Raw genomic sequence first — 27,795 nt, 5'->3', positions numbered from 1 at the left:
AACATGCACTTAGAAAGATTGGACTATCCGCCCACGAATGTTATGCAGTCACCACAAGGACCCTTGAAACTTACACCACTACCTTCCCCAAGGGGCCTTATTTTATGTTCTTGCATGTCTTTTATCGCGTTGTCTCATCCCGGTTCACATCTGGGACAAGTTTACGTTCAACACTCATTCTCTCATTCCAATGCATTCTCTTCAAGGCGCCTTATGTTGAACATGCAGACCCCTGTGCAAAAAGCTGCAGTGGTTCGCATGAAGAAATCAGTCCCGCAAACATTCCTTGGGTGTGCCAGATTAACAAGTCAAGTAGCGTAGTGACAATGTAGATAGAATGCCAAATACAACCTTCAATATGAATTTGATATGATCTAGATTCCCAGTATGTTGCTTGCTTCGTTGGTTATCACGTTATTGCTTTATAATAGAAACAAGTTCTCCATCTCGCTCTCCTGTCTTGTGGGAGGCAACTCAACGTCATTCAACTCGGCCGACACCTCGTAGTTGTCAACCCCAGAATTATTATCAAAATACCCGTAAGTTGGCGTCATACACATCGTGTTGGGCTGGAGGCTTACACTGTCGGTGTGTACCTTGGCAAGATTCCCAGGTTACTCAACGCTAAACGAAACGGATAATATGTCGTTGCCATCGATACATGTTGCTTGGGCCAGTTTGCAAAGTATATGATTCTTAGAAATCTAAATCAATTGAAGAAAATGCTTGTACCTGTTTGATTCTTTCGTTCCGTATGTGTATTGCAGCGTTTTCATATAAACATTGAATTTCTTGGCAAGTTCGCATTGCTGGCTTTAGAGGAGATCGAGGGCTGTTTCGTCCATGATTACCTTGCATGCATCATGCTTTGGTGATCAATACTTTGTGATGATTAAAATTGCAGCCACAATGCCAAGCCCATGCCGCACACTATATTTTAATAACCCAAAATGCTATAATTCTCATTCCTCCGCACCGACACTTAGCAAAGCCTTTTGTGCGCAAAGGCGGTGTGGCACGTAAGCCGCCCCCATTGCAACCACTAGAGAAGCAGGCCCAAAAGCTGGAAAAAAGTTTTTTGAGAAGATGATTCCCTCCTTTGTCGAGTCATGCCTGATCGACGATCCACTCTGGGAATCCATTCGCATTCGCATTAGATTCTCTCCGCTAGCTTTTCATGAATCACAACAATAGCTCTTTTTCGACCGATCCGCCACGTTAGTTTAATACGTCCACAGAAAAGAGAAGATCAGTAAGACTGGGCGAAAACGATATGGTATGAAAATTCTGAGCTGACCCTCAGTGTGGGGCTAGCCACCTTTACGGCTGTTTGTCTTCCTCTCGGACCACTCGGAGCAAAACCGTGTTTTTGATACTTTCAACCTTGACGTTGCCGGGTAGAAGGCATTAAGTACGCGTGCTTTCTCTTAAAACTTTTATGAGGTCAACAGGATTTCAACTCGTTTAGAACCAGAGGTGATCGGTGTTGCCGGGGACGATGCTGGATCCTTCCACGCCGCTGCTGTCGATGGGCCTCACAATCTCCACGTCCCACGACATATCCGAGTGGAACGAGTCCATGATGAAGCTCGAATCGCCCGTGGCATCGCAGTAGAAAGCGGGCGGAAAGAAATAATCCTTGAGGGCGATGCTGCTGTCAGCGGTATCGGATATCTCCGAGTAGCTGTGCTCGGACTGGATCAAGTGGTTGACTCGCGTGCTGACTGGTTGAAGCAAGACACCACCTTGCAGCGTTGACGAACATTCTTGCGTTACAACTTGAGCTTTGTCGCCGTCGTCCATGGCCAGCTTCGCCACCCTTTCGTCCTGGTGGCAGCTGCATGGCGACGACGACTCATTACTCTCCGTGGGTGGAAAGTTGGCGGACGCGCCGGGCTGATCCAACGGCTGATGCGAGTTTGGGTCGATTCCCATGCCCTGTAGCTTCTTCTTGAGATGTGTGTTCCAGTGGTTTTTGATCTCGTTGTCTGTTCGTCCGGGGAGCCTAGCAGCTATTTTAGACCACCTATGATTTATGAGTGAGAGATGAGTGAGAGGGATCACGGGGACCATAAACATACTTATGTGAGAAAAATATATAAGAAAAGATGTAAGATACGGGAGATATATTACCATACCTGTTGCCCAGTAAAGAATGGAGTTTGACGATAAGCTCGTCTTCTTCTTCGGTGATGTTTCCGTGCTTGAGATTGGGACGCAGGTAGTTTATCCAGCGAAGCCTACAGCTCTTCCCACAACGACGGAGTCCTGCAAGGATCACACTAATCGTTTAAAACGATGCAACTTGAAAATCAAAGTTTTGGAGTTTCTATGATAGCACGAGCCTTCTGACCACTTCAAGCGACTTCACGAACGAATCAATCAAAAAACGAGTGCTTTGTTTGACAATGCTGCAAGTTACGACAAAGATACTGCAAACATCAAGCTTGAACGGAGTATATAAGGGAATAGGGACGTTCTAACTAGCTACAACGCAAACATGGCTTGTCTAGAGGGAATCTAGCAACCACGAGGAAAAATCTCAGAGAATGTAGAGACAAGGAGTGGAATGAGATTTGGGCGGATCAAACCTGCGGCCTTAGGAAGCGTTCTCCAAGACCCTTCGCCGTGCTCGTTGACATACTGCGTGAGGAGCGTGTCTTCTTCACGAGTCCATGGACCCCTGTTGAGACCGATTTTCTCGCAGCAAGGAGATCGACCCATCTGCATGGCACCACCAACAAGAAAAAGAAGAACAGAAACTAGAAAATGCCTGTGGAAGCTTTGGGAAGAACACAGGATGAAGTTCGACTGGGACGAGAAGAATACGCTGGGTGTTATATACGAGATGTTTGTTTTAAATCAATGTTTTCCGCTCTGCTGGTCTCTTGCAAATGTTCCTAGCTATGAGATAGATGCTTCAGACACACAAGGGACCAGGACCAAGAAAAAATATTCATGAGAAAAGAACAAAGCTTGAATCTTTTGACCCCTCAACGAAAGGAAGCTAGAGACTCGTATAGAGATCTAAAAAACCTGTGCCCTGCTTGTCCCGCCATGCAAACATCACTCCCTTTCTCGCTCGTTAAATCGCGGTAGGATCTCTCAAGAACATAACCACTATACTGTTGATGACTATCGCTACAGTAGGATGGACTTTGTGGTATAGCTTGGGCTGGTGCTCTCCACAGAAGCAGCACGAACTACACAGGAGGAAGAAAGAAAAAGTAGAGAAGAAAGTGAAGAAGAATCAATGAAGAAGACGAAGAAAGGAGCTAATCACTGCTGTCCGTGAAGATGAGTGGAGAGAGCAACTTCAAAGAGCCAAAACTTTCACACGACAAACGGTCAGACGAGAAAATGGAGCGATCTGGCACTAGTGCTGCGATTCCAGATCGATCAATGTTGTTTGACAACAATGATCTGACACACACAAGACTGTTTTCTTCGTCTCGTTAAAGCCCTTTCTGCTGTTGCACAACAAACTATCGCACAGCCGTGGAAGGGAATAATAGTATATAGAAACCTGTTGTATCTCGTACTCTTGCTCCCCCTCTATAAATTCTCCATAAACTTAAAGCTTCTTCTTCCAGGCCTAGAGAAAAGTCGGCTTCAAACACGCGGCATGGCCATCTTTTAGTGTGTACTGCGCAGAACTCTCCCTTTCAACCAGGTCTTATAGTTTGCCACTTACTAGGTTTAGGTGGTGGAAAAGAAAAAACTGGAGTATTCCTTCTCACGTAGTGATGTATCTATCTTATACTTAAGAACCTTGCGCTGGCTCGAGGAGTAGTACTACGAAGTGGCGTAACGAAAGCAAAGCTTGGACAGGGCAGACTGCCACTGAACACTGCTGCCACTGCCATCCCCAAATGTGATTCGCGAAAGAGGGTGCCACAGTTCTAAAGAGACTGTCGCTATAGCAGAGCTTACGAGGATGTTGAGATATTGCCGTAAGTTCCTTCACGTACTTCACAGTGATAGTAAATGCCTCGTGACGGCATCTTAAACTCGTACCGTGGCATCTGCATTGCCAGTTCAAAGATTAAATAACCCACAACCAAGAACAAAGCGAAGAAAATGAGAAAAACTCTAAGAACGTTGCTGTCCCTTAAGTTTCTCTGGCCATCATTCGCTGCTACGATAGCTTATATCCTTTCTACGCTTTTAAGTTTCAGTGCCCGTAGCGGATAGATGTCGTTTGGACACTGTTGACCATAATTGACCATCGTTGACCCATTGACCGTTGAATGGTTTGTCCTTGTTGACTATGCTGAGTTCGATTCCTGCGCTGGGCGATATTGCCAGGGCTAGGGTTCTTCGATGGGGCTCAAGCTGCGAGCAGTGCCGGTCACGGAGGAGAACTTCAGGCCTTTTGGCCAGCTCCTGGGAAAGATCGGCGACGGATGCGAGTATGGATCGGGAGAGGCGCAGCTCAATCTCGCGAATGGGATTCCCAGGTAGTGCAGGCAAAATGTGGCCGAAATTTCCAGCGGCTCGGTAGTGATTGAGTGAGTGATGGTTCCTTTGCGCAGACTCTACCTCATGGAGCTCAAGAAAACGGGGCTGCGATTCAAAAGGATAACGCATCACGCCAGGGTGACGCAGTGTCTGGGATCAGTGGGAGCTCATCCTTGGTACATGGCGGTCTCTCCTCCCAGCATTGTGGATCCTTCATCGCAACACGAGGGCGCTGTTCGATCCAACGCTGGTGGCCACTACTATTTACCTCCCTCTCATGCAAGCGTCCAGGTTTTCAAGATAGATGGTCCTCGCTTCATCAAGCTAAACGAAGGAACTTGGCACGCTGGTCCTCTCTTTGGTGATCGAGATTCGATGGTCTTCTACAACTTGGAGCTCAGTGACACCAACGTAAGATCATTCGATCGAGCTTGTAGTTACCATGACTTATGTTTTCTCCTTTTTTTTGTTGCAGGTTGTGGATCACACTACCCACGTGTTTCAGGACGACGTACTGATCGAAGATTGAGGTACAGAGCCTTGGCATTTCATGTGATATTCGAGCGTGATTTTTGTGCTAGGTGATGGCGAGCTTAAACACTTTTTTGCGTGTATAGAAAAGCAAATGGTGGAAATGAAACAAGTTCTTTGCGAGCTAAGAATTTCATGTCCCTTGCCATCAAGTTGTCGAGGAGCTCCTTTTGTGCCTCGGGACACTGACTAGTAGTTGAAGGATGTACAAAATGAGGCTGATGATCCTGACTCCCACAGACCATGGCGTCAACTCCCTGGTATAAATCCTGCTTAATTGAACTGTAACACTGTTAGAATTCTGTGCAGGGTGCTGATTATGGTCGAAAGCCGCCTGCTTTCTGTCGAACACGAGCGAGCGGATGTTGAGAGTATTCATGTAATTTGCCTCCTGCCAGTCCAGCTCGCTACTTCCGCCAAGAAGTCGGGTTCCCTCAGTCAACAGCAAGATGGAAATGTTCCAGAAGTCTTTCTTCATGTCGGTCACAAACTCGAGCGGTGGATGATATCCTTTGAAAGGTTTTGCTGCTCCTGAAACTTCTTGTATTTCACCTCTTCGTGGTTCTGATTCTAATAATATAACTTTCGTGACAGCGGAAAAGTACGAACTCTATGCTTGGAAAGTTTCAAAACAGCGTGGAGTGGTGACCACAATTTCAGAAAGGAGATCTTCTATGAAGTAAAGGAAGCTTTATTTTTCGTGTTGATTAATGTTTTCTTTCCTATTTAGAGTTCTGTTAGTGAATTACAATTGCGTAAGCGAAGTTGCTGCGAGTTCGGATCTCCTATGAAGTAAGCTTCTTCTTCTTTGAATGTTGATTGATTTTTTTCTTTCTTTTTCAGAGTTTACGTGTATTTTATTCTTGATAGCATGACACATTCGAGGCTCTTTTTTTTGGAAAAGGTGAAGCTACAGCCTGTGTAAGTTCAATAGGGCGCTGTTGACGAGCTCCTCGAGGCTGCTGGAATGCTTGGTAAGTCCCACAAAACCCGAAAACGTTAAGAAGTTTTCTTCGTCTGAGGCAGTCGCTGACATTGCTTCCAGGAACGCCTCCATTTCACCGTCTTCTCTAAAACGTCGCAAGAACCTGGCGTCCTTTGCCATCAAGCTGTTCAGAAGCTCTACGGTATATCGCCGGATACAATTCAAGCTCCTAGAAGGTGCTGTGTGGGATAGAAGCTCTGTGAATTTTTCGCAAAGCCGTGATTGTTGCGATAGCACGCCTTGTTCAAAGTTACGTGTGTCGAGCCAGGGGATTATGGCTGCTGCCAAACCGATGGCTGCCTGCTGTTCCTTGTCCGTGGATTCCAGCACCATCTGGATGATGGGAGATATGGCTGCTCCAAGCTCCAACTTTTCTTCGTCGTTAAGGTCACCGCACAAGCTTCGCAAAATTGTGGCTGCATGGACTCCAACTGGCTTGGTGAGCATGTTGATCAAGCTCTTGAGGGTCTTGCTAACGCCACCTTGTCTGCAGCTTTTGTGCATGAGGAGCCTCGAGCAATTGTTGGGACACTTGAAAACGAGCACAATTATGGCTTCCCCGGCTCTCATGGCGATGCTCAACTGGTCGCTGTTCGGTGCGGTTTCTCTCGCAAATATGGCCATCAAGCTTTGGATAACTCCTCCAGTCGCACCAATGCAATCTCTAAGCTCGTCCTCGGTTGCTAGCAGCTTGATCACGTCGACTGCCAGGTCTTGTAGCTCCAAATCTTCGAGATTGCATATCCTTTGAAGACTTCTTACTGCTGGCACTACCGACACTATCTTCTTTCGCAGTGACCGTCCAGAATCTCCTCGCACGTTAGCCAATGTCTTCAAAAGCTCGAGTGATTGACGGAATACTTCTTTCGATGTTTCTTCGTCTTGGATAAATTCAACCAGGATGGAGATAAGTCCGCTGGTGTGACCGATTCGCACGCATGTCCTGTAATCCACGGCTAGCCTGTTGAGGACTTCTAGCACTTCCTCCTCTGTTGCGGCTAAAAGAGCAGTGATGGCCTCCAGGGATCCAGGGATAGCGGAAATCCTGAAGCAGTTATGGCTGTGACGAACCAGGTGCTTGATTACTATGGTTGCAGCTTTCCTGATTTCGGCCTCACTAAGATCCTTCCAGGTGATCATCTCTAAGAGTCTCTCCACAACTCCGGGCGTGGTACCAATCCTCCGTTGCGTTTCTTCCATTGAATCTCCTTTTGAGACAAGAGCTGACAGTATTTTGACGCTACCGAGCTGCTCTTCCCTTATGCTTGACTGCAGCTTCTCGACGGTGAAATCGATAAGGTCCATTCCCAGGCCATCAAACACGCTTCCGTTCAGCGATCGTGAGTACAATGTGTACCAGTACTGCTTCATGGTTTCAATGTCGACTTGATCAGGCTCACTTGTTTGAATGACTACTTCCAGCAACCTCTGGTAACGAAGCTTGAATTCCCAATATGCTCTCTCCAGGAGGAATAGCGACGTTTCTGCCAGCATCATCGCGTAAAACACCGTAAGTGCTTGCTCAGTGTTATTTCCTTGGGGCTCAGTGTTGTTTCCTTGGGCATTGAAGCCGTGCTCAGTGTTGTTTCCTTGGGCATTGTCGGCAAGTCGATATACTGAGAAACATATGGTGACTGTTGCAGAAGCAAGCTGGAGGAAGTACATGAAAAGGCTAATGATCCTGGTGGCGGACGAAGTTCTTCTGGCAGCGAATCCTTGGTGTAAATCTTTCTTTACTGGTGTTTTGGAAAGTCGATCTCTGCTAACGTTCTGTTCAGAGTGGTCATGGTCCAAGACTCCAGAGAACTTCTCCCATAATCTGGCGCTCTTGTCGAACACGAACGATCTGAAGCCGAGAATTCCCAAGCTGTAATTTGCCTGCTGCCATTCCAACTCGCTACTTCGACTGAAAACCCGCGTTCCTTCAGTCAGCAGCAAGGCCGAGATCGTCCAAAAGTCTTTGGCCTGAATGTTGGTCACGAATCCACCGAGGAGAACAACAGTTGCCCAGACGAAGGCCAGTTTCCCGAGGCCAGTGGCGAACTTTTCAAGAACTGCGAGCCTGAAAGCTATCAGATTGAGCTGCTCTGGTGATCGGGAATTATACCTTTTCACTGGAGCTGAAGACTTTAAAAAAGTGGAAAGCTGCTGCAGCTCTGGAGCTGAAGGCTTGGGCGGATGTGGGGAAAAAACCAACCACAACTCACTGGTATTGGGGGTTCTAGTGCTTGAAGGTGGAGAAGCGAGAGCAGAGCCGGAAGAAGGAACTTGAATGGAGACTCCAAGTTCAGACAGTGCCCTTTGAAACTTTCCGCTGTTCCTCGAATCCATGTTTAGTGTTCAAGGAGTTCTGGGCATTTGAGGAGGCGGCTCTTGCATGGGTCCAGCTAAGCCTGGTGACCGTGGTATTGACGACTTCAAAGCCGCTTGAATGTCTTTCTCATGTTGCTGGCATAAGCAAGTAAGCTACTACTTTCGTTCTATGATAGCACGAGCCTTCCGAGCACTTCAAGCTACTCATCACGAGCGAATCTATGATAGCACGAGCCTTCTGACCACTTCAAGCGACTGGTCACGAGCGAATCAATAAAAAACGAGTGCTTTGTTTGACAATGCTGCTAGTTGCGACAAAGACACTGCAAACATCAAGCTTGAGCGGAGTATATAAAAGAATAGGGACGTTCTAACTAGCTACGACGCAAACATGGCTTGTCTAGAGGAAATCTAGCAACCACGAGAAAAAATCTCAGAGAATGTAGAGACAAGGAGTGGAATGAGATTTGGGCGGATCAAACCTGCGGCCATTGGAAGCGTTCTCCAAGACCCTTCGCCGTGCTCGTTGACATACTGCGTGAGGAGCGTGTCTTCTTCACGAGTCCATGGACCCCTGTTGAGACCGATTTTCTCGCAGCAAGGAGATCGACCCATCTGCATCGCACCACCAACAAGAAAATGAAGAACAGAAACTAGAAAATGCCTGTGGAAGCTTTGGGAAGAACACAGGATGAAGTTCGACTGGGACGAGAAGAATACGGTCAGTTGTCACACCAGAAATCATAGAGGGCTAATCCAACGATGAGCACTCGAAGGAGAGAACAACTTCAGCGACGCGAAGATTTCCTTCCATGACGGCTTGCTCTAGAAGAAAGGAAGGATTCTACTCGAGTTCCGCAAGATCATCTTCACCAAGGCATTACTAAAAAGCCTTGCCATATACAACATTGCAAGCAAGTGATGAGGTTGATCACTTACAAGTTTTCCGTCAGTTTACTTAGGATATTCCCCTACTCTAAATCTCCAGCGCCATGGATGCTTGCATCGCGACTGGGAATCTCACGGTATTCAGCAAATCCTCACGTCCCGCTCTACTCTCGGTGAGCTGGCATTCTTGTGATTGAGCAATATTTCTTCACAGAGGCTGTGAATTTCTGGATGGCGAATTCAGCTGTGTGGGACGACGATGCCGTGCCAGCTGCTCACGATATCGCCAGGTTTTGGTGTGCGGGATCCTCGTCTTTGATTTTCACTCAGAAGATTTTCCTTGCTTCCAAGCCGGAGCATTGTTTCTACAAGAATCTATTCAATGACAGCAACTGAAAGACACTGTCCAGTGAGTGTTTCCACGTTCTCTTGACATCGATTTTGCTTCAATCGTTGTGGAAGTAAGTTCCATCGACAAATGCATGGTTTACCGGTAAAGGGATTCCTGTGCTTAAATTCCTCGATATTGGCAGCTTGTTTGCTTCACTCACCACATATATATCAGTGGGCTATATTATTGGAGGTAAGACAGTCTCATAAATATTATTTCTAAGATGTTTTTACAGCTATTATTGGAATCCTTACTCTCTTGCACTCCAGGTGCTGTATGCTGGTAAGTAATTTTATTGGAGCAGCGAGTGCATTAGCAAACACATATGTCTTAAATCGCTCCTGGTTTATCGTTTGGCAAGTTTTGTCTGCAATAGCACATTCTTGTAGGAACATCAGCCATAATGAGATGGTTCATAGAAACACCCCGTTTTCCTGGCTCGAAAAGATGGCTTTTTCCAAATCATGGATTTGGTGACCGCCAAGGGCAAGATCATTACCACATATATGAGGTGATTGGTGGATATCCTATACTTTCTTTATGTGAGCCATGTTGCATACCTATAATTTATGTCTGTAAACGTCTATATCCAGACTGGAGGTGGGGAAACAGGATGGTGTGCGTCATGAACTCTATTGTTGTTGTGGTGTTAATGGGGGAAATGGCTGCACGGGTTCTGATGAAAAAAAGACACAGTGGAAGAGTGGCAAATGTTTCCGATTAAGAAAGAAATATGGCTTCTTTCGTGTAATATTATGTGGTTGATGCAAAAGTTTGTAAAGAATTTGCAGTGCTGTCAGAGTGCGAGGGGGGCATGGGGAAAATCCTTGCCACTTCTTCCAGTGAGCCTGATATTATTGTAGTTTAAAACACAAATAAGTTGGCCAAATCCCACTGCGTTGGCGAGCCCTGTCTGAGTCTTCCAGGAATCCATTCTGGGCGTAGCACAGCAGTAGATTCGTCCATGGCACGAGATCCTTGGCCGGCATTCTCCCTGGTGCGCGAGCTCCGTGATCATCGAGTTCACTGTCACTCTGAGACGCGATCGAACATAGCCTGGCAGTCGCGGATCCGGGAGGCTGCCACATATACGAGACAAGATCGCGGAACGCCATCCCATCAAACGTGTTCTTGGCGAGCGCAAGATGCCCGGACTGAGCATACAGTGTAATGAGCGAGTTCCAAGAGACCACGGTGATCCGGCATGGAAACGAAGATCTTCTTCGCTTGGCCTAGATTGGAGCTCCGGATGTAGGCGGCCTCGTTGCACGACACGAGATTCCACTGTGGCGTAGGAGGCTCTTGGATTGCTCCCTGGCAAAGCGTCGCGATGGGGCATTCGATCGAAGAGCCGGGATGATCTAAGACCTCGGCGGCATTGGAGGGATTTCGGCGATCCATCTCTTGTATTCCACCAATCCGCCGATGGGAGAGGGCAGGCAGGCACGAAGACATCGTCTCGAGCAAACTCTCGGCGTCGCAAAGCCTTCCGATCTCGCGAGAGTAGTGATCCCATTGGAACGATGCCATAGTCAGCGATCATAGGCGACCATAGACACGAACTGATCGCGGGCGATTAGGATCTTGCAAGCCGAGAGGACGGTGATGAACGAGACGAGATCGATCGTCACTCCGCCATCGAGCGTGGTCGTGGATGGCTTCCCTGTAATGCCCTTTTTGAGCATATGTTTCCATCATCAAGTTCCAGGCCGCAAGATCTCTCGTGCGCATTGCGGCAAGAACAGCTCGAGCCTCGATCACCATTCCAGGACACGAGAGTCCGGCATCCGGAAAAACATCCTCTTGACCCCTTCTACAAGGCAGAGCCAAGTTCCTCGTCGCCATCGTCTCAAACCTCCACCAAATTCCCGATTTGCACGAAAGCTCCGACAGCACGAGATCTTTCTCGGGCTCAGTGTCGTAAAAAGCCTTAATTATACCCATTTGCCTCATCTTGGCAAATGCTGGGATTACAGCTAGGCATTTGATCGAATAGAAATTTACAAAGGCTTCAATGAAAAGAATACAACGAGGATGCCAAACTCCTCAAGGAGCTTGACAGATTTTTAGCATATGCCCTGCTTGGCATATCCTCTGGTCCAATACTCATCCTCAGTGCAATGTCTATAGAATCAATGAGCGAGATTATGGATACAACATATGTTACTAACACTTGGTTTTTAACCAAAGCTGCTGAATTACAAAATTACTAGCATCAGAACATTTTTATATATCCAATATGGAATTATATACTCTTCCATTATTAACTATAACCATTCCCACCACACCCTATGATAAATACCGGATCAAGGGTAAAAAGTAAATATACCTGATATGAAACATATGGTAGATTCGTCCTCAGTGCATTCCTGTATCCCTATCCACCATCTCATAATTTGATGATGTCCCTGCATAAGCATGTGCTACTTGTAAAGCAATGAATGTAAAACATATGTGAGCTCCTCCAATAGCAAAGCTAACTAGCATGGATAACTTGTATTTGAAGTGAGTATCAGACAACTGAAACAAATTGTTAAGCAATTATCCATAAATAAATCTAGCTTACCTCCAGCCACATAGCCCAGTGATAGCAAAGTACATAGATATGGAGTGAAGCAAGGAAGTTGCCAATTTCAAATTGCAGAATAATTTAGCCCAAACTTCAAATACACTAGTGTTTGGTTTTCAGCATATTCCTCCTTGTAGAAAATTGACCGCTAGAAAATATCACCTTCCCTTTCATCTTAGAACGAATAGCTTTTCAGAAAAGATCTCGGAGACAGTGAAGGCTGTTTTCGTTCTCGAATCCATGTAGCTAGAAACGCAATAGCGACCACAAATCTTTTAGTGATATTTAAAGATAAAACCAGGTCGACAAGCAGCTCGCGCGCAGATTGAGCTGACTGGACACATCGCCTCTCAAATGATGTATATATCCTTTTTCCAATCTAGCTTTATTTGTGGAGATCTTGGCCGTTTTCGATCTAGTAGCTACGTCTTGGAGCAGCTCAAGAGCCGAGAGCTTGAGCTGCACAGGAAGTGTTCCTGCCATTTTTCCTTCCATTCCTTTGAGTTTTGTTATACTAGAAGGAAGGGAGCTGAAGCTCTAAAGGTGAGGCTTTCGCTTCTCCTTTTTTCTGATCATTCTTTTTGTTGTTTCTACATGTGATGGAACCGGTTAGCATCCCTCACGGTTATAGATACCACCATCTTGGATACAGACTTGATAGCCGAGTGGCAATCCCCACACACCCGCAAGTTCCTCAGCGACGAGATCAATCCAAAAGCCACAGCCATCTTTTCGCCGTGGTAGTGCAACAGCTCCTCCTTTTGCTCCTCGCCAACGTCATGAAAGATCTCCTTCGTGTCGGGAACGTAGCCAGCATGCCGCATTTCTCTCGCCAGCCTCTGGAGATCCGCAACGATATCTTCGCTGTGAGGATGCGAAAGATCCCCCACCACGAAACTGTGAACTTCGCTGCCAACTTCGATGTTGCTGATCCCCGGAACTTTTCTCACTCGCCTCGACTTCATCAGGTTCCGGATCATCGACACCTTGTCCCTCCTCCAGATCGACGAGTACATGTTCCAGAGAACCACGTATGCAGTCGTGTAGCCTCGAAGATCTTCGCCGCGACTCGCTCAGCTCAATCGGCTTCGCGGTGGATCAGGCGACAAGCTCCCAGCAGCGACATCCAGATCACGATGTCTGGAAGGAATGGCATCGAGTTGACGACGGTGCTCAGAGTTCTTCATGCAGCAATAGCGCTCTCTCCTGGGCACCATCCCCAAGCAGACGAAGTGGTCCTAGGCCACGAGACCGACATGGCTGCACGAAGTCCGAACGTTCCGGAACGTTCGAGATTCATAAGATGGAAGACTTCCCCGTTTCGAGCATAAGCCCACACCAAGGTCATCTAGGAAACCAAGCTGCGCATCTTCATGCTCCTGGCGGCGCCGAGATCGCTCAAAAACTTGCGGGAGAGCTGTTCAGCAGACGATGGTCTTGCGCAGGATCTCGTGGAAGAACCTCACGGCCCCGCCAAAGTGCCCACTCTCGGCATACGCGAGGAGCATCACGCTCCACCAGACTGGATTCTTTTCCGGGATTTGAACGAAGATTTTCTTCGCGAGGGCGACAAAGCCTTGGTAAGCTAAGCTTTCACAATCGCCATCCACGCCACCACGTCCTTATCCGGCATGGAATCAAAGATCTCTCTCGCGTTGGAAAAATCCCTATTTTGGGCATTCTCGTAGTTTTCCGGAGCCGATGGAACGCCCTGTCCAATTCTTCCAGGAATCATTCTGCGGATAGCACAGCAGTAGATTCGTCCACGACATGGCCGGCATTCTATCAAAACTCGATTTTGCTGCCTCGATTTTGCCCCTGCGCGAGCGCTGTGATCATTGAGTTCCATATCACGGCCTGGAGCTCTGGGACACGATCGATCACCGCCGGACAGTCCCGGATCTGGATGCCGCCACATATCCAGCGATCATCGGGTTCCACGAGACAAGATCACGAAACTCCATCCCGTCAAAAGTGTCTTGGCAAGCTCAACTTGTCCGAACTGGGCATACAGTGTAAGTTCCAAGATGCCACGTCATGATCCGCCATGGAATCGAAGATATTCTTTTCCTGGTCGAGATTGGAGCTCCGGATATAGGACTTCACGACCACTTTGCAGAACAAGAGATTCCAGTGGGGCATCGATCAAAGAGGCTCTTGGATCGCGCAATATTCCCCTCCCTGGCACTTCGCGCGATGGCACATTCGATCAAAGAGCCGGGATGCGATCGAAGAGCTCGGCGGCATTGAAGGTGTTCCCAGGAGTATTTCGGCGATCAAGAGAGATCGCGCATCCAGAGCGCTGCCGCAGCGCCCATACAACTGGATGAGGAGATTGGCGAAGAAAATACCCTTGCCACGGCCAGGAAATGCCGCTCCTCTAGCCCTGTGATCGCAGCAGTCATTCGCCCCCGACATTGCTCTCTAAACCCAAAGTTTTGGTTCTCGCGATCATAGGCGACCATTGATCGCGGGCGATTTGGATCTTCCCCAAATGGCTGCAAGCCGAGAGGATGGTGATGAACGACACAAGATCGATCCTCACTCCACCGTCGGGCGTGGCCTCGTGGAAGAGTTGGATGGCTTGCTCAGTTTGGGCATATGCTTCCATCATCAAGTTCCAGGCCGCAAGATGCGATCGTTTGACAGCATCCCGGAAGAGATCGTGAATTGCTGCTGGAGGAGTTTGATTCACGCTTACGCTCGCAATGGCCGCGTGATCGAGGCTCGAGCTGTGCTCGCCGCAATGCCCACGAGAGTGGATATCTCCCGCATAGCCGGAGAGGATCGCGTAACGTTCCATCTCGGCAATTGCTGCTGGATCTTGAGGGCGTCCTCCATTCTCAGACTGTGCCCTTTGAAACTTTCTGCGGTTCCTCGAATCCATGTTTAGCGTTCAAGGAGTTCTGGGCATTTGAGGAGGCGGCTCTTGCGTGGTTCCAGCTAAGCCTGCTGACCTAATCAATGTTTTCCGCTGGAGCACTAGTGCTGCGATTCCAGATCGATCAATGTTGTTTGACAACAATGATCTGACACGCACAAGACCGTTTTCTTCGTCTCGGTAGTGCCCTTTCTACTGTTGCACAACAAACTATCGCACAGCCGTGGAAGGGAATAATAGTATATAATCTTGTACTCTTGCTCTATAAATTCTCCATAAACTTAAACCTTCTTCTTCCAGGCCTAGAGAAAAGTCGGCTTCAAACACGCAGCATGGCCATCTTTTAGTGTGTACTGTGCAGAACTCTCCCTTTCAACCAGGTCTTATAGTTTGCCACTTACTAGGCTTAGGTGGTGGGAAAGAAAAAACTGGAGTGTTCCTTCTCACATAGTGATGTTTATATCTTATACTTAAGAACCTTCTGCTGGCTTGAGGAGTAGTACTACGAAGTGGTGTAACGAACGCAAAGCTTGGACAGGGCAGACTGCTATTGAACACTATTGCCACTGCCACAAGCCTCAAATTTGCACGGCAAACTTTCTTTTCCTTCTTGTGAATATTACAATTGTCTTTCATTGTGCAAGATAAAAATTAATGTATACCTCCCATAATATATATATATATATATATATATATATATATATATATATATATATATAAAATATATATATATATAAAAATTTAATACAAATAATTCAATCACACAAAATCCTTTTTTCCTTTTTTTGATGCCATGCATCATAAACATGCCCCTAATTGATCTTATTGTAGTCATTATCACTATTTAAATAGATGAATATCAAATCATCTAAAGTTTCAATCTTTAGAGAGCATCTTGAAGTAGTTTTCAACTGATTTTGATAAGAAAATATACATTCAGCACAAATAGTGCTCATGGGTATCAAAGAGATAATTTCCATAGTTCCATTAAATTAGAATATATATCTATCATGGAAATATCATCTTTGTATATTTGCCAAACCACTAGCTCATTTTTTGTTAACAGATTATTTTGCATAATAATTACAATTGTGAGTTCTCCTTTGCATTTTTCCCATCAACAAGAGCACCAATCTAGTTCAATAAAATATTTAGCCATTTGTAAGAGTTGTTATCCAATTTTTCCTTATCATTTGATTTATTCTTTGGGTTGAACAGTTTTGTAGCATTGAACATGCCTATATCTTTTCCCATTCTGGCCAACATATCAATGTATAGTTTCTGAACACACTCTTTGTTTAAATCTAAGCAAGAGCTCACATTCCCATCTCTTTTGCTCTTTGGAATAGGAGTATAATCTAAGGCATGCTTATGTTATTCCCCTTCAGCATTTATAAACTTGATAAATTCATCTTTAGTGGCCTCTACAAAATTACCTAAGTGTTTCACACCAAGAGTCTCTTTTAGAAATTTTCTTTTGATACTTTTCAAAATACTATCTAAATACCTAGCAATGCTAACAATATCCACAGTTTCAACTTTGAAAGATTTTGTTTAGACTATTCAATTCTAGAAATATATTAAGTAGCATATGAATAGATAATCATTCTCTTTAAGACTTCTTTATGAGATAACCAACGTACACTGTGGATTTGAAGCATACCTAATATAAGTATATTCATAGCATCTTCTAGAGGCCTAAAAGCCATGACTCTTTTTCTAGAAGTATGCAAACATTTATAAATTTGATTGCATAACTTTTGAACAACCATAAGCTTAAGAAATGCATGCATAATTTCAATAGTCACTAAACTTTATCTATGTGCTAAGCAATACATTCCAAGCAAGTGTGGAATATTATGTTTCAATTTTGTCATTAGACCAAATTATTCTCCAACCATAATAAAAGCTTTATTAATTCTAATAGCAACACATTTTCCCTTTTTAAGGTTCATTTCTTCCAAAACCTTTTTGATGGCCTCATAATTACTTACAGCCTTTAGTTACCATCAATTTCAAAAAACAAGTTTTATTCAGAGTTTTTTTTTCTTGCATATGGAAAGAGATGTATATGATAAGATGAGCTTCCAAACTTCTATCAGTATTGTTATCCACCATTATAGAAAAATAAGGACTAATTTAAATATCTTGGTAAACATTTATCCATCAAATATCTTTTATGCATTTTACAAACTTTTTCCCACTTATAGTATTTACACAAGTCTTATACTGTACAGTGATTGGCATATACAACATTCCTATAAACCTATTGAATTCACACAAAAATTTATAGCTTTCTAAAGGTAATCCCTTCTTCACAATGAAGTACATGTGTTGCATTAAAAAAATCAATTTATTCTTGTGTTAATTTTCTTGAGCAGTAAATTTTTAAGGATAGATAACCCTTTCTTCTTCTTTGCTTCCCAAATAACTATAGTTAGTTAATGTTGTTTAGAATTGTTATGCTCTTTTAAAATTAGTTTTTTGAAAAGTCAAAGAACGATCTTTACCAAAAGGATTATCCTTTTTAGCATATACATATATTGTACATTTTATCCTTTGATTGCCTTCAACATCCACCATAAAATACATCCAAGGAAAACTGAGTTTCCATTCAGTTCTGAATGCTCTATTTTTTTTCCTCTTTTTATTGGTTGAAGTATTAGTTTCTTCTTCTGTTATTGAAAATTTTTTATCTTCTTATCTGATTTTAAATCTTTCACAAAAAAAGGAATCATGAAGCTTTTGCCTTGCAATATTTTGCTGATCTATATTTCTTTTCTCCCTCCCATAGGCAATAGCAAAGAATGTTTTAATCCCATGTTATTGTTGTTGCTATCGCTACATTGTAGTACAAATTTTCTTTGCCTTGCAAGTGGCAACACTAAAATATTTCTATACTTCATTAGTGCAAAGTGAACATTGAACATTTCTTTCAAATAGCAAGGCAAATTAAAAATCAGTCTTCAAATGCAAGGTAAACATGCCTTTGCAAGGCTTTGCAGGGTGCAAATTTGAGGCTTACATTGTCATCCCTAAATGTGATTTGGGTGCCACAGTTCTAAAGAGACTATTGCTATAGGAGAGCTTATGAGGATGTTGAGATATTGCTGTAAGTTCCTTCATGCACTTCACAGTGATAGTAAATGCCTTGTGATGGCATCTTAAACTTGTACCATGGCATCTGTATTCCCAATTCAAAGATTAAATAGCCCACAACCAAGAACAAAGTGAAGAAAATGAGAAAACTCTAAAAATGTTGCTGTCCCTTAAGTTTCTCTGGCCATAAATTCGCTGCTACAATGGCTTATATCCTTTCTACGCTTTAAGTTTCAGTGCCCGTAGCGGATAGATGTCGTTTGGACACTGTTGACCAGAATTGACTTTCGTTGACCAATGGACCGTTGACTTGGCTGACTATAATGGGTTCGATTCCTGCGCTGGCGATATTGCCAGGGCTAGGGTTCTTCGATGGGGCTCAAGCTGCGAGCAGTGCCGATCACGGAGGAGAATTTCCGGCCTTTTGGCCAGCTCCTGGGAAAGATCGGCGACGGATGCGAGTATGGATCGGGAGAGGCGCAGCTCAATCTCGCGAATGGGATTCCCAGGTAGTGCAGGCAAAATGTGGCCGAAATTTCCAGCGGCTCGGTAGTGATTGAGTGAGTGATGGTTCCTTTGCGCAGATTCTACCTCATGGAGCTCAAGAAAACGGGGCTGCGATTCAGAAGGATAACGCATCACGCCAGGGTGACGCAGTGTCTGGGATCTGTGGGAGCTCATCCTTGGTACATGGCGGTCTCTCTTCCCAGCATTGTGGATCCTTCATCGCAACACGAGGGCGCTGTTCGATCCAACGCTGGTGGCCACTACTATTTACCTCCCTCTCATGCAAGCGTCCAGGTTTTCAAGATAGATGGTCCTCGCTTCATCAAGCTAAACGAAGGAACTTGGCACGCTGGTCCTCTCTTTGGTGATCGAGATTCGATGGTCTTCTACAACTTGGAGCTCAGTGACACCAACGTAAGATCATTCGATCGAGCTTGTAGAACTTGCGAGCTAAGAATTTCATGTCCCTTGCCATCAAGTTGTCGAGGAGCTCCTTTTGTGCCTCGGGACACTGACTAGTAGTTGAAGGATGTACAAAATGAGGCTGATGATCCTGGTCGGAAGAAAATTTACGAACGAGATGACTCCCACAGACCATGGCGTCAACTCCCTGGTATAAATCTTTCTTAATTGAACTGTAACACTGTTAGAATTCTGTGCAGGGTGCTGATTATGGTCGAAAGCCTGCTTTCTGTCGAACACGAGCGAGCGGATGTTGAGAGTATTCATGTAATTTGCCTCCTGCCAGTCCAGCTCGCTAATTCCGCCAAGAACTCGGGTTCCCTCAGTCAACAGCAAGATGGAAATGTTCCAGAAGTCTTTCTTCTTGATGTCGGTGACAAATTCGAGCGGTGGATGATATCCTTTGAAAGGTTTTGCTGCTCATGAAACTTCTTGTATTTCACCTCTTCGTGGTTCTGATTCTAATAATGTAACTTTCGTGACAGCGGAAAAGTACGAACTCTATGCTTGGAAAGTTTCAAAACAGCGTGGAGTGGTGACCACAATTTCAGAAAGGAGATCTTCTATGAAGTAAAGGAAGCTTTATTTTTCATGTTGATTAATGTTTTCTTTCCTATTTAGAGTTCTGTTAGTGAATTACAATTGCGTGAGCGAAGTTGCTGCGAGTTCAAATCTCCTATGAAGTAACCTTCTTCTTCTTTGGATGTTGATTGATTTTTTTCTTTCTTTTTTAGAGTTTACGTGAGCAAGTTGCTGAAACTGAATTTGTATTTTATTCTTAACAGCATGACACATTCGAGGTTCTTTTTTTTTGGAAAAGGTGAAGCTACAGCCTGTGTAAGTTCGATAGGGCGATCTTGACGAGCTCCTCGATGCTGCTGGAATACTTGATAAGTCCCACAAAACCCGAAAACGTTAAGAAGTTTTCTTCGTCTGAGGCAGTCGCTAACATTGCTTCCAGGGACGCCTCCATTTCACCGTCTTCTCTAAAACGTCGCAAGAACCTGGCGTCCTTTGCCATCAAGCTGTTCAGAAGCTCTACGCTATATCGCCGGATACAATTCAAGCTCCTAGAAGGTGCTGTGTGGGATAGAAGCTCTCTGAATTTTTCGCAAAGCCGTGATTGTTGCGATAGCACGCCTTGTTCAAAGTTAAGCCAGGGGATTATGGCTGCTGCCAAACCGATGGCTGCCAGCTGTTCCATGTCCGTGGATTCCAGCACCATCTGGATGATGGGAGATATGGCTGCTCCAAGCTCCAACTTTTCTTCGTCGTTAAGGTCACCGCACAAGCTTCGCAAAATTATGGCTGCATGGACTCCAACTGGCTTGGTGAGCATGTTGATCAAGCTCTTGAGGGTCTTGCTAACGCCACCTTGTCTGTAGCTTTTGTGCATGAGGAGCCTCGAGCAATTGTTGGGACACTGGAAAACGAGCACAATTATGGCTTCCCCGGCTTTCATGGCGATGATCAACTGTTTGCTCTTCGGTGCGGTTTCTCTCGTAAATATGGCCATCAAGCTTTGGATAACTCCTCCAGTCGCACCAATGCAATCTCTAAGCTCGTCCTCGGTTGCTAGCAGCTTGATCACGTCGACTGCCAGGCCTTGTAGCTCCAAATCTTTGAGATTGCACATCCTTTGAAGACTTCTTACTGCTGGCACTACCGACACCATCTTCTTTCGCAGTGACCGTCCAGAATCTCCTCCCACGCGAGCCAATTTCTTCAAAAGCTTGAGTGATTGACGGCATACTTCTTTCCTTCGTTCGTCTTGGATAAATTCAACCAGGATGGAGATAAGTCCGCTGGTGTTACCGATTCGCACGGATATCCTGTGGTCCACGGCTAGCCCGTTGAGGATAGTGAGTCTGTAGCTCTTTTCTTCTAGCACTTCCTCTTCTTTTCTTGCGGCTAAAAGAGCAGTGAGGGCCTCCAGGGATCCAGGGATAGCGGAAATCCTGAAGCAGTTACGGCGGTGATGAACCAGGTGCCTGATTACTATCGTTGCAGCTTTCCTGATTTCGGCCTCACTACGATCCTTCCAGGTGATCATCTCTAAGAGTCTCTCCACAACTCCATCCTCCGTCGCGTTTCTTTTATTGAATCTCCTTTTGAGACAAGAGCTGACAGTATGTTGACGCTACCGAGCTGCTCTTCCCTTATGCTTGACTGCAGCTTCTCGACGGTGAAATCGATAAGGTCCATTCCCAGGCCATCAAACACGCTTCCGTTCAGCGATCGTGAGTACAATGTGTACCAGTACTGCTTCATGGTTTCAATGTCGACTTGATCAAGCTCACACGTTAGAGTGCTACTTCCAGCAACCTCTGGTAATGAAGCTTGAATTCCCAATATGCTCTCTCCAGGAGGAATAGCGACGTTTCTGCCAGCATCATCGCGTAAAACACCGTAAGTGCTTGCTCAGTGTTTTTTCCTTGGGCATTGAAGCCGTGCTCGGCAAGTCGATATACTGAGAAACATACGGTGACTGTTGCAGAAGCAAGCTGGAGGAAGTACATGAAAAGGCTGATGATCCTGGTGGGGAGGGACTTTACATACGGCAGGAACGGGACGCTTCCCACGGACCAAGTTCTTCGGGCACCGAATCCCTGGTATAAATCTTTCTTTACTGGATTTTTGGAAAGTCGATCTCTGCTAACGTTCTGTTCAGGGTGGTCATGGTCGAAGGCTGCAGAGAACGTCTGCCTTAATCTGGCGCTCTTGTCGAACACGAACGAGCTGAAGCCGAGAGTTCCCAAGCTGTAATTTGCCTGCTGCCATTCCAACTCGCTACTTCGACTGAAAACCCGCGTTCCTTCAGTCAGCAGCAAGGCCGATATCGTCCAAAAGTCTTTGGCCGGAATGTTGCTCACGAATCCACCGAGGAGAACAACAGTTGCCCAGACGAAGGCCAATTTCCCGAGGCCAGTGGCGAACTTTTCAAGAACTGCGAGCCTGAAAGCTATCAGATTGAGACGCTGCTCTGGTGATTGGGAATTAGCTGAAGGCTCGGGAGTGGAAGACTGCTGCCCTCGTCGTCTTAAATAACTCCATTTCACTGGAGCTGAAGGCTTGGGAGTGGAAGGCTGCTGCTCGACTTCCGGATGTGGAGAAAAAACCGACCACAACTCACTGGTATTGGGGGTTCTAGTGCTTGAAGGTGGAGAAGCGAGAGCAGAGCCGGAAGAAGGAACTTGAATGGTTACCTCGTCCGCAAAGTGAACGGTACTCTTGGGGGCACCGGCAGACTGTGCCCTTTGAAACTTTCTGCTGTTCCACGAATCCATGTTTAGTGTTCAAGGAGTTCTGGGCATTTGAGGAGGCAGCTCTTGCGTGGGTCCAGCTAAGACTGGTGACCGTGGTATTGACGACTTCAAAGCCGCTTGAATGTCTTTCTCATGTTGCTGGCATAAGCAAGTAAGCTAGAGACAAGGAGTGGAATGAGATTTGGGCGGATCAAACCTGCGGCCTTTGGAAGCGTTCTCCAAGACCCTTCGCCGTGCTCGTTGACATACTGCGTGAGGAGCGTGTCTTCTTCACGAGTCCATGGACCCCTGTTGAGACCGATTTTCTCGCAGCAAGGAGATCGACCCATCTGCATGGCACCATCAACAAGAAAAAAGAAGAACAGAAACTAGAAAATGCCTGTGGAAGCTTTGGGAAGAACACAGGATGAAGTTCGACTGGGACGAGAAGAATACGCTGGGTGTTATATACGAGATGTTTGTTTTAAATCAATGTTTTCCGCTCTGCTGGTCTCTTGAAAATGTTCCTAGCTATGAGATAGATGCTTCAGACACACAAGGGACCAGGACCAAGAAAAAATATTCATGAGAAAAGAACAAAGCTTGAATTTTTTGACCCCTCAACGAAAGGAAGCTAAAGACTCGTATAGGGATCTACAAAACCTGTGCCATGCTTGTCCCGCCATGCAAACATCACTCCCTTTCTTGCTCGTTAAATCGCGGTAGGATCTCTCAAGAACATGACCACTATACTGTTGATGACTATCGCTACAGTAGGATGGACTTTGTGGTATAGCTTGGGCTGGTGCTCTCCACAGAAGCAGCACGAACTACACAGGGGGAAGAAAGAAAAAGTAGAGAAGAAAGCGAAGAAGAATCAATGAAGAAGACGAAGAAAGGAGCTAATTACTGCTGTCTGTGAAGATGAGTGGAGAGAGCAACTTCATAAAACTTTCACACGACAAACGGTCAGACGAGAAACTGGAGCGATCTGGCACTAGTGCTGTGATTCCAGATCGATCAATGTTGTTTGACAACAATGATCTGACACACACAAGACTGTTTTCTTCGTCTCGGTAGCGCCCTTTCTACTGTTGCACAACAAACTATTGCACAGCCGTGGAAGGGAATAATAGTATATAGAAACCTGTTGTATCTCGTACTCTTGCTCTATAAATTCCATAAACTTAAAGCTTCTTCTTCCAGGCCTAGAGAAAAGTTGGCTTCAAACACGCAGCATGGCCATCTTCTAGTGTGTACTGTGCAGAACTCTCCCTTTCAACCAGGTCTTATAGTTTGCCACCTACTTGGGAAAGAAAAAACTGGAGTATTTCTTCTCACATAGTGATGTTTCTATTGTATACTTAAGAACCTTGTGCTGGCTCATGGTGTAACGAATGCAAAGCTACTGAACACTATTGCCACTGCCACAAGCTTCAAATTTGCAGGGCAATTAAGTTTAGCATTTTGCAGGGCAAACTTTCTTTTCCTTCTTGTGAATATTACAATTGTTTTTCATTGTGGAAGATAAAAATTAATTTATACCTCTTGTGAGTGCTTGGAATATGGAAAGGGAATATAAAAAATATGCATATCAATTAGCTCAAAAACCCTAATTTATATATAGGAGCAAGTGGTCTGGATTTAAACCAATTTGACAGCTACCTGTGAGACATAAAATACCTAGGCCCCAAAGTGGAGCTGGAAGGGCACCACGTGGTAGTGGCCAAAGCAAAAGCCAAACGAGCGTAACACGTTTGGACTAAAAGCTTCGACTTGATAGGTCGAGAGCAGAAGTGGAACCCCCAACAAAGTGCTCGAGGAATAAGCACGAAGTGAGCAATAAGCGAGGCTCTAAAAAAGGGACCCAAAAGATGAACACATGACACGTGGAAGTGCCTGAGATGGAGTCTAAGATGGAATCCAAGATGGAATCTGAGATGGAGTCCGAGATGGACCCGAGATGGACCGAGACGGAGTCCGAGATGGACCGAGATGGAGTCTGAGATGAACCCGAGATGGACCGAGACGGAGTCCGAGATGGACCCAAGATGGAGTCCGAGATGGACCAAGACAGAGTCCGAGATGGAGTCCGAGAAGGACCCGAGATGGAGTCCGAGGTCGAGACCGAGATCGGGACCGAGACCCCAACCGGGCTGCGACCGAGACCAAGATTGAGACCGGGACCAGGACCGGGACCGAGACCGAGACCGAGACCGGGACCGAGACCGAGACCGGGACCGAGACCGAGACCGGGACCGAGATCGAGACCGGGACCAAGACCAAGACCGAGGCTGAGACTGAGCCCGAGCCCGAGCTCAAGTCCGAGTCTGAGTCCGAGTCTGACTCTGAGTCCGAGTTCGAGTCTGAGAGGGTGAAAGCCCAAAGCGTTCGCCTCCTAGACCCTGGGGGGTTTGGTGAGCTCCAAAAGTATAGTAAGGGGAGGATTGCAGTGGAGCCAGTTTGGCCTAGGAAGGTTGTTCTCAGTGTTGGGTGATGAGCTGCCCACTGGGAAGTCCAAGACTAGAGTGAACATGGACCGACAAGCGGGGTAGCTTGGTGAAGTGTTCAAGAGCCGGCTTTAGATCCCCTGGGAGATCGATGTAAGGGACTAATTTTTCCATTCTACTTTAGTCACTTAACCACACCTCCGACCACTTGGAGGATGTAAGCGACTAATTTTTCCATTCTACTCTAGTCACTTAACCACACCTCTAACCACTTAGAGGAGTCTCATTCACAACCTCCATAAGTCCAATTTAGGACTTGGGACTTGCTAGCCCCAAGAATGGCATCCATGCCACTCCACACTTGCACCCGGTCCAAGTGCTCCACGTGTCCGGTCCCAAGACCGACACCCAAAGGTACCACTGACATCTCGGCCCGTTACGCTAAGGCCATGCCCATTCACCTTTGCTGCACTAGTGATCCAATACCACTTGCATCACCATCCCGTCTCTCCAAGACTGGGCCATCTGTCCACGAGTGGTCATCTTGGATCCACTCCTTAGCATCCTTAGGATGCCCACAGACCTGGGGAATCGCCTTTCCGAAAGTCCCTTTGTCAGTTCCTACCAAGTCCCTTTCTGCCCCTGGCCGTGTTTGCCAACACTGCCACTGGATCGAGGCCCACAGGCCCGACCACTAAGTCCCATGGTCCTCTGGGACTTCCTCACCACACGACTATGTCCTTGGTCACTACCCCAGAGGACTGCTCCTCTTCCTTTCCACAGTTTAGGCCTTTGGGACAACATTTCGGAACACCGTGGCCTTACGCGAGCCACCTAGGTACTCTCCCCGCCTTTTGCCTTTAGGTGCTCTAGCCATGGGCTTAGAGCGAGGTTCCGTTGAGCCACACCTGGTATCCAAGTAGGTAGTGCCACCCACACTTGGATTGGGAGCATCGGCCAGTCGATCTCCCGGGGGAACTAAAGCCGGCTCTTGAACACTTCACCAAGCTACCCCGCTTGTCAGTCCGTATTCACTCTAGTCTTGGACTTCCCAGTGGTCAGTTCATCACCCAACACTGGGTCTAGCTTTCCTGGGCCAAATTGGCCTTTCCTGGCTAAACTGGCTCCACTGCAGTCCTCCCCCTACTATACTTTTGGAGCTCACCAAACCCCCCAGGGTCTGGGAGACGAACGCTTTGGGCTTTCACCCTCTCAGGCTCCGGACTCGGACTCGGACTCGGACTCGGATTCGGACTCGGACTCGGGCTCGGGCTCGGTCTTGGCCTCGGCCTCGGTCTCGGTCTCGGTCCCGATCTCGGTCTCGGTCTCGGTCCCGGTCTCGGTTCCGGTCTCGGTCTCGACTTCGGACTCCATCTCGGACTCCATCTCGGACTCCATCTCGGGTCCATCTCGGCTCCATCTCGGACTCCATCTCGGGTCCATCTCGGACTCCATCTCGGACTCCATTTTGGGTCCATCTCGGGTCCACCTCGGACTCCATCTCGGACTCCATCTCGGACTCCATCTCGGGTCCATCTCGGACTCCATCTCGGACTCCATTTCGGGTCCATCTCGGGTCCACCTCGGACTCCATCTCGGACTCCATTTCGGACTCCATCTCGGGTCCATCTCGGACTCCACTTTGGACTCCAACTCGGGTCCATCTCGGGTCCACCTCGGACTCCATCTCGGACTCCATCTCAGACTCCATCTCGGGTCCATCTCGGACTCCATCTCGGACTCCATCTCGAGTCCATCTCGGACACTCCCACGTGTCATGTGTTGGTCCTTTTGGGTCCCTTTTTGGAGCCTTGCCTTTTGCTCGCTTCGTGCTCGTTCCTCGAGCACTTCGTTGGGAGTTCCACTCTCGCTCTTGACTTTTCAAGTCGGAGCTTTTGGTCCAAACGTGTTACGCTTGTTTGGCTCTCGCTTCGGCCACTACCATGTGGCGCCCTTCCGGCTCCACTTTGGGGCCTAGGGATTTTGTGTCTCACAACTCCACCACCCATAGACGAAGTTCGATGTCCTCATCGAACGGTAAACCCTTTCATAAAGTAACACCCACATGTGTTACCATTTCCATCTTTGGCACCTAGCCAATCTTTGTCTATGGTTTGACATCAAAGGCTCATCATGCCTTGTCCATCCTTTAAGGAGCGTAGTTTCTCCAATTTAGAGACTGATTGGACCACATGTAATGGTTCATCCTTTTATTGGTTTAGTTCTCGCTAAACCTCTTAGAGACCCTTCTCTAAGTCAATCCCACTACTCCTTCTCGAGTAGTCTCAATTTCCATCGATATAACCTTTGCACTTTGGAACTTTGAATTTTTGACTTCTTGGAGTCAATTTCCTAGGTGTCTCCGACACCTTGCCTTGCACCTTTTGTGCAACTCCACTTCCCATCCTAGGAAGTTCTCTACTCGAGGGCACCATCATCCTCTCTTCTATTTCGTGCCAAAGTTCCAGTTATCATGCTTTGTGCTAGGGCTGTTCATGGCCCTATCATTTGGCTACCTTACCGCTCCCTCCCTTGGAGCTTCCACTTTCGCCAACTCGGAGCATTTCGGAATCCCTCCTTGGAAACACACTTCCTTTCCCGCAATTTGTTAGCGTCCAACACATTAGTGTTCCTCGCCTAACTTTGTCACTTGGATTCCTTCCAAGGGATTCCACGGCCCTATCTTGGCCACTCATCTTTTGCTCCTATCCGTTGATTGTTGCACCAAGCAACATCGAATCTCTACCTCCCTCCTTGAGGTATTGTTTCGGTTCCATAGCAAAGACTCTTCTTTGCCAAGTCCGGAGGACGTTCACCCCTAGTACGTCTCTTTAGCATCTTCTGCTATGGGCTCTATCCACGGCCCAACTTCGTGACCCTCCCATGGGTCTTTTATAGAGACTACTTTCCTCGGACTCACTATGCCATCGCACGGACATAGTTTATTTCCCTTAGGTGCTCTTCCCACTTGGTTATCACGACCAAGCCACACCACCTTAAACAGTTCAATTTC

General features: G+C 46.5%; 3 protein-coding genes across 8 annotated transcripts; 2 read left to right on the top strand and 1 right to left on the bottom strand.

Moving 5' to 3' along the window:
* Positions 1–1,402: 1,402 nt before the first annotated feature.
* On the bottom strand, positions 1,403–23,127 carry LOC9637007 (myb-related protein 308). Of its 2 annotated transcripts, none has more exons than XM_024677739.1 (3): positions 22,550–23,127; positions 2,139–2,268; positions 1,403–2,026 (listed from the first exon to the last, which is right to left on the bottom strand). In XM_024677739.1, exons 1-3 carry the CDS (start codon positions 22,686–22,688, stop codon positions 1,465–1,467), a joined length of 831 nt encoding a protein of 276 aa, XP_024533507.1. In that variant the 5' UTR covers positions 22,689–23,127; the 3' UTR covers positions 1,403–1,464. The 2 variants fall into 2 exon arrangements, with proteins under 2 accessions (XP_024533507.1, XP_002972684.2); XM_002972638.2 differs by lacking the exon at positions 22,550–23,127 and adding an exon at positions 2,592–2,869.
* LOC9651763 lies at positions 4,302–20,025 on the top strand. Of its 4 annotated transcripts, XM_024677740.1 has the most exons (9): positions 4,981–4,991; positions 5,043–5,252; positions 5,302–5,511; positions 5,587–5,671; positions 5,723–5,784; positions 5,863–5,966; positions 6,019–6,416; positions 6,471–6,688; positions 6,773–6,965. In XM_024677740.1, the coding sequence occupies exons 6-9, from the start codon at positions 5,960–5,962 to the stop codon at positions 6,828–6,830; spliced, it is 681 nt and encodes a 226-aa protein (XP_024533508.1). In that variant the 5' UTR covers positions 4,981–4,991; positions 5,043–5,252; positions 5,302–5,511; positions 5,587–5,671; positions 5,723–5,784; positions 5,863–5,959; the 3' UTR covers positions 6,831–6,965. The 4 variants fall into 4 exon arrangements, with proteins under 4 accessions (XP_002972895.1, XP_024533508.1, XP_024533510.1 ...); XM_024677742.1 differs by lacking the exon at positions 5,723–5,784; XM_024677743.1 differs by lacking the exons at positions 5,863–5,966; positions 6,019–6,416; positions 6,471–6,688; positions 6,773–6,965 and adding an exon at positions 19,822–20,025.
* Positions 18,469–19,752, top strand: LOC9651761. 2 transcript variants are annotated; one of them, XR_002992709.1, is made up of 5 exons: positions 18,469–18,627; positions 18,703–19,039; positions 19,105–19,238; positions 19,288–19,497; positions 19,573–19,752. XR_002992709.1 is itself a non-coding variant. In XM_024677744.1 (3 exons), the coding sequence occupies exons 1-3, from the start codon at positions 18,491–18,493 to the stop codon at positions 19,138–19,140; spliced, it is 510 nt and encodes a 169-aa protein (XP_024533512.1). In that variant the 5' UTR covers positions 18,469–18,490; the 3' UTR covers positions 19,141–19,280. The 2 variants fall into 2 exon arrangements, 1 of the variants encoding a protein (XP_024533512.1); XM_024677744.1 differs by lacking the exons at positions 19,288–19,497; positions 19,573–19,752 and having other exon boundaries at positions 19,105–19,280.
* Positions 23,128–27,795: the final 4,668 nt, after the last annotated feature.

This window comes from Selaginella moellendorffii, unplaced genomic scaffold (genome assembly GCF_000143415.4).
Source record: "Selaginella moellendorffii unplaced genomic scaffold, v1.0 SELMOscaffold_20, whole genome shotgun sequence".
Taxonomy (NCBI): domain Eukaryota; kingdom Viridiplantae; phylum Streptophyta; class Lycopodiopsida; order Selaginellales; family Selaginellaceae; genus Selaginella; species Selaginella moellendorffii.
Note: the sequence above shows the minus strand (reverse complement) of the source record. Positions and strands in the feature narration are given on the sequence as shown.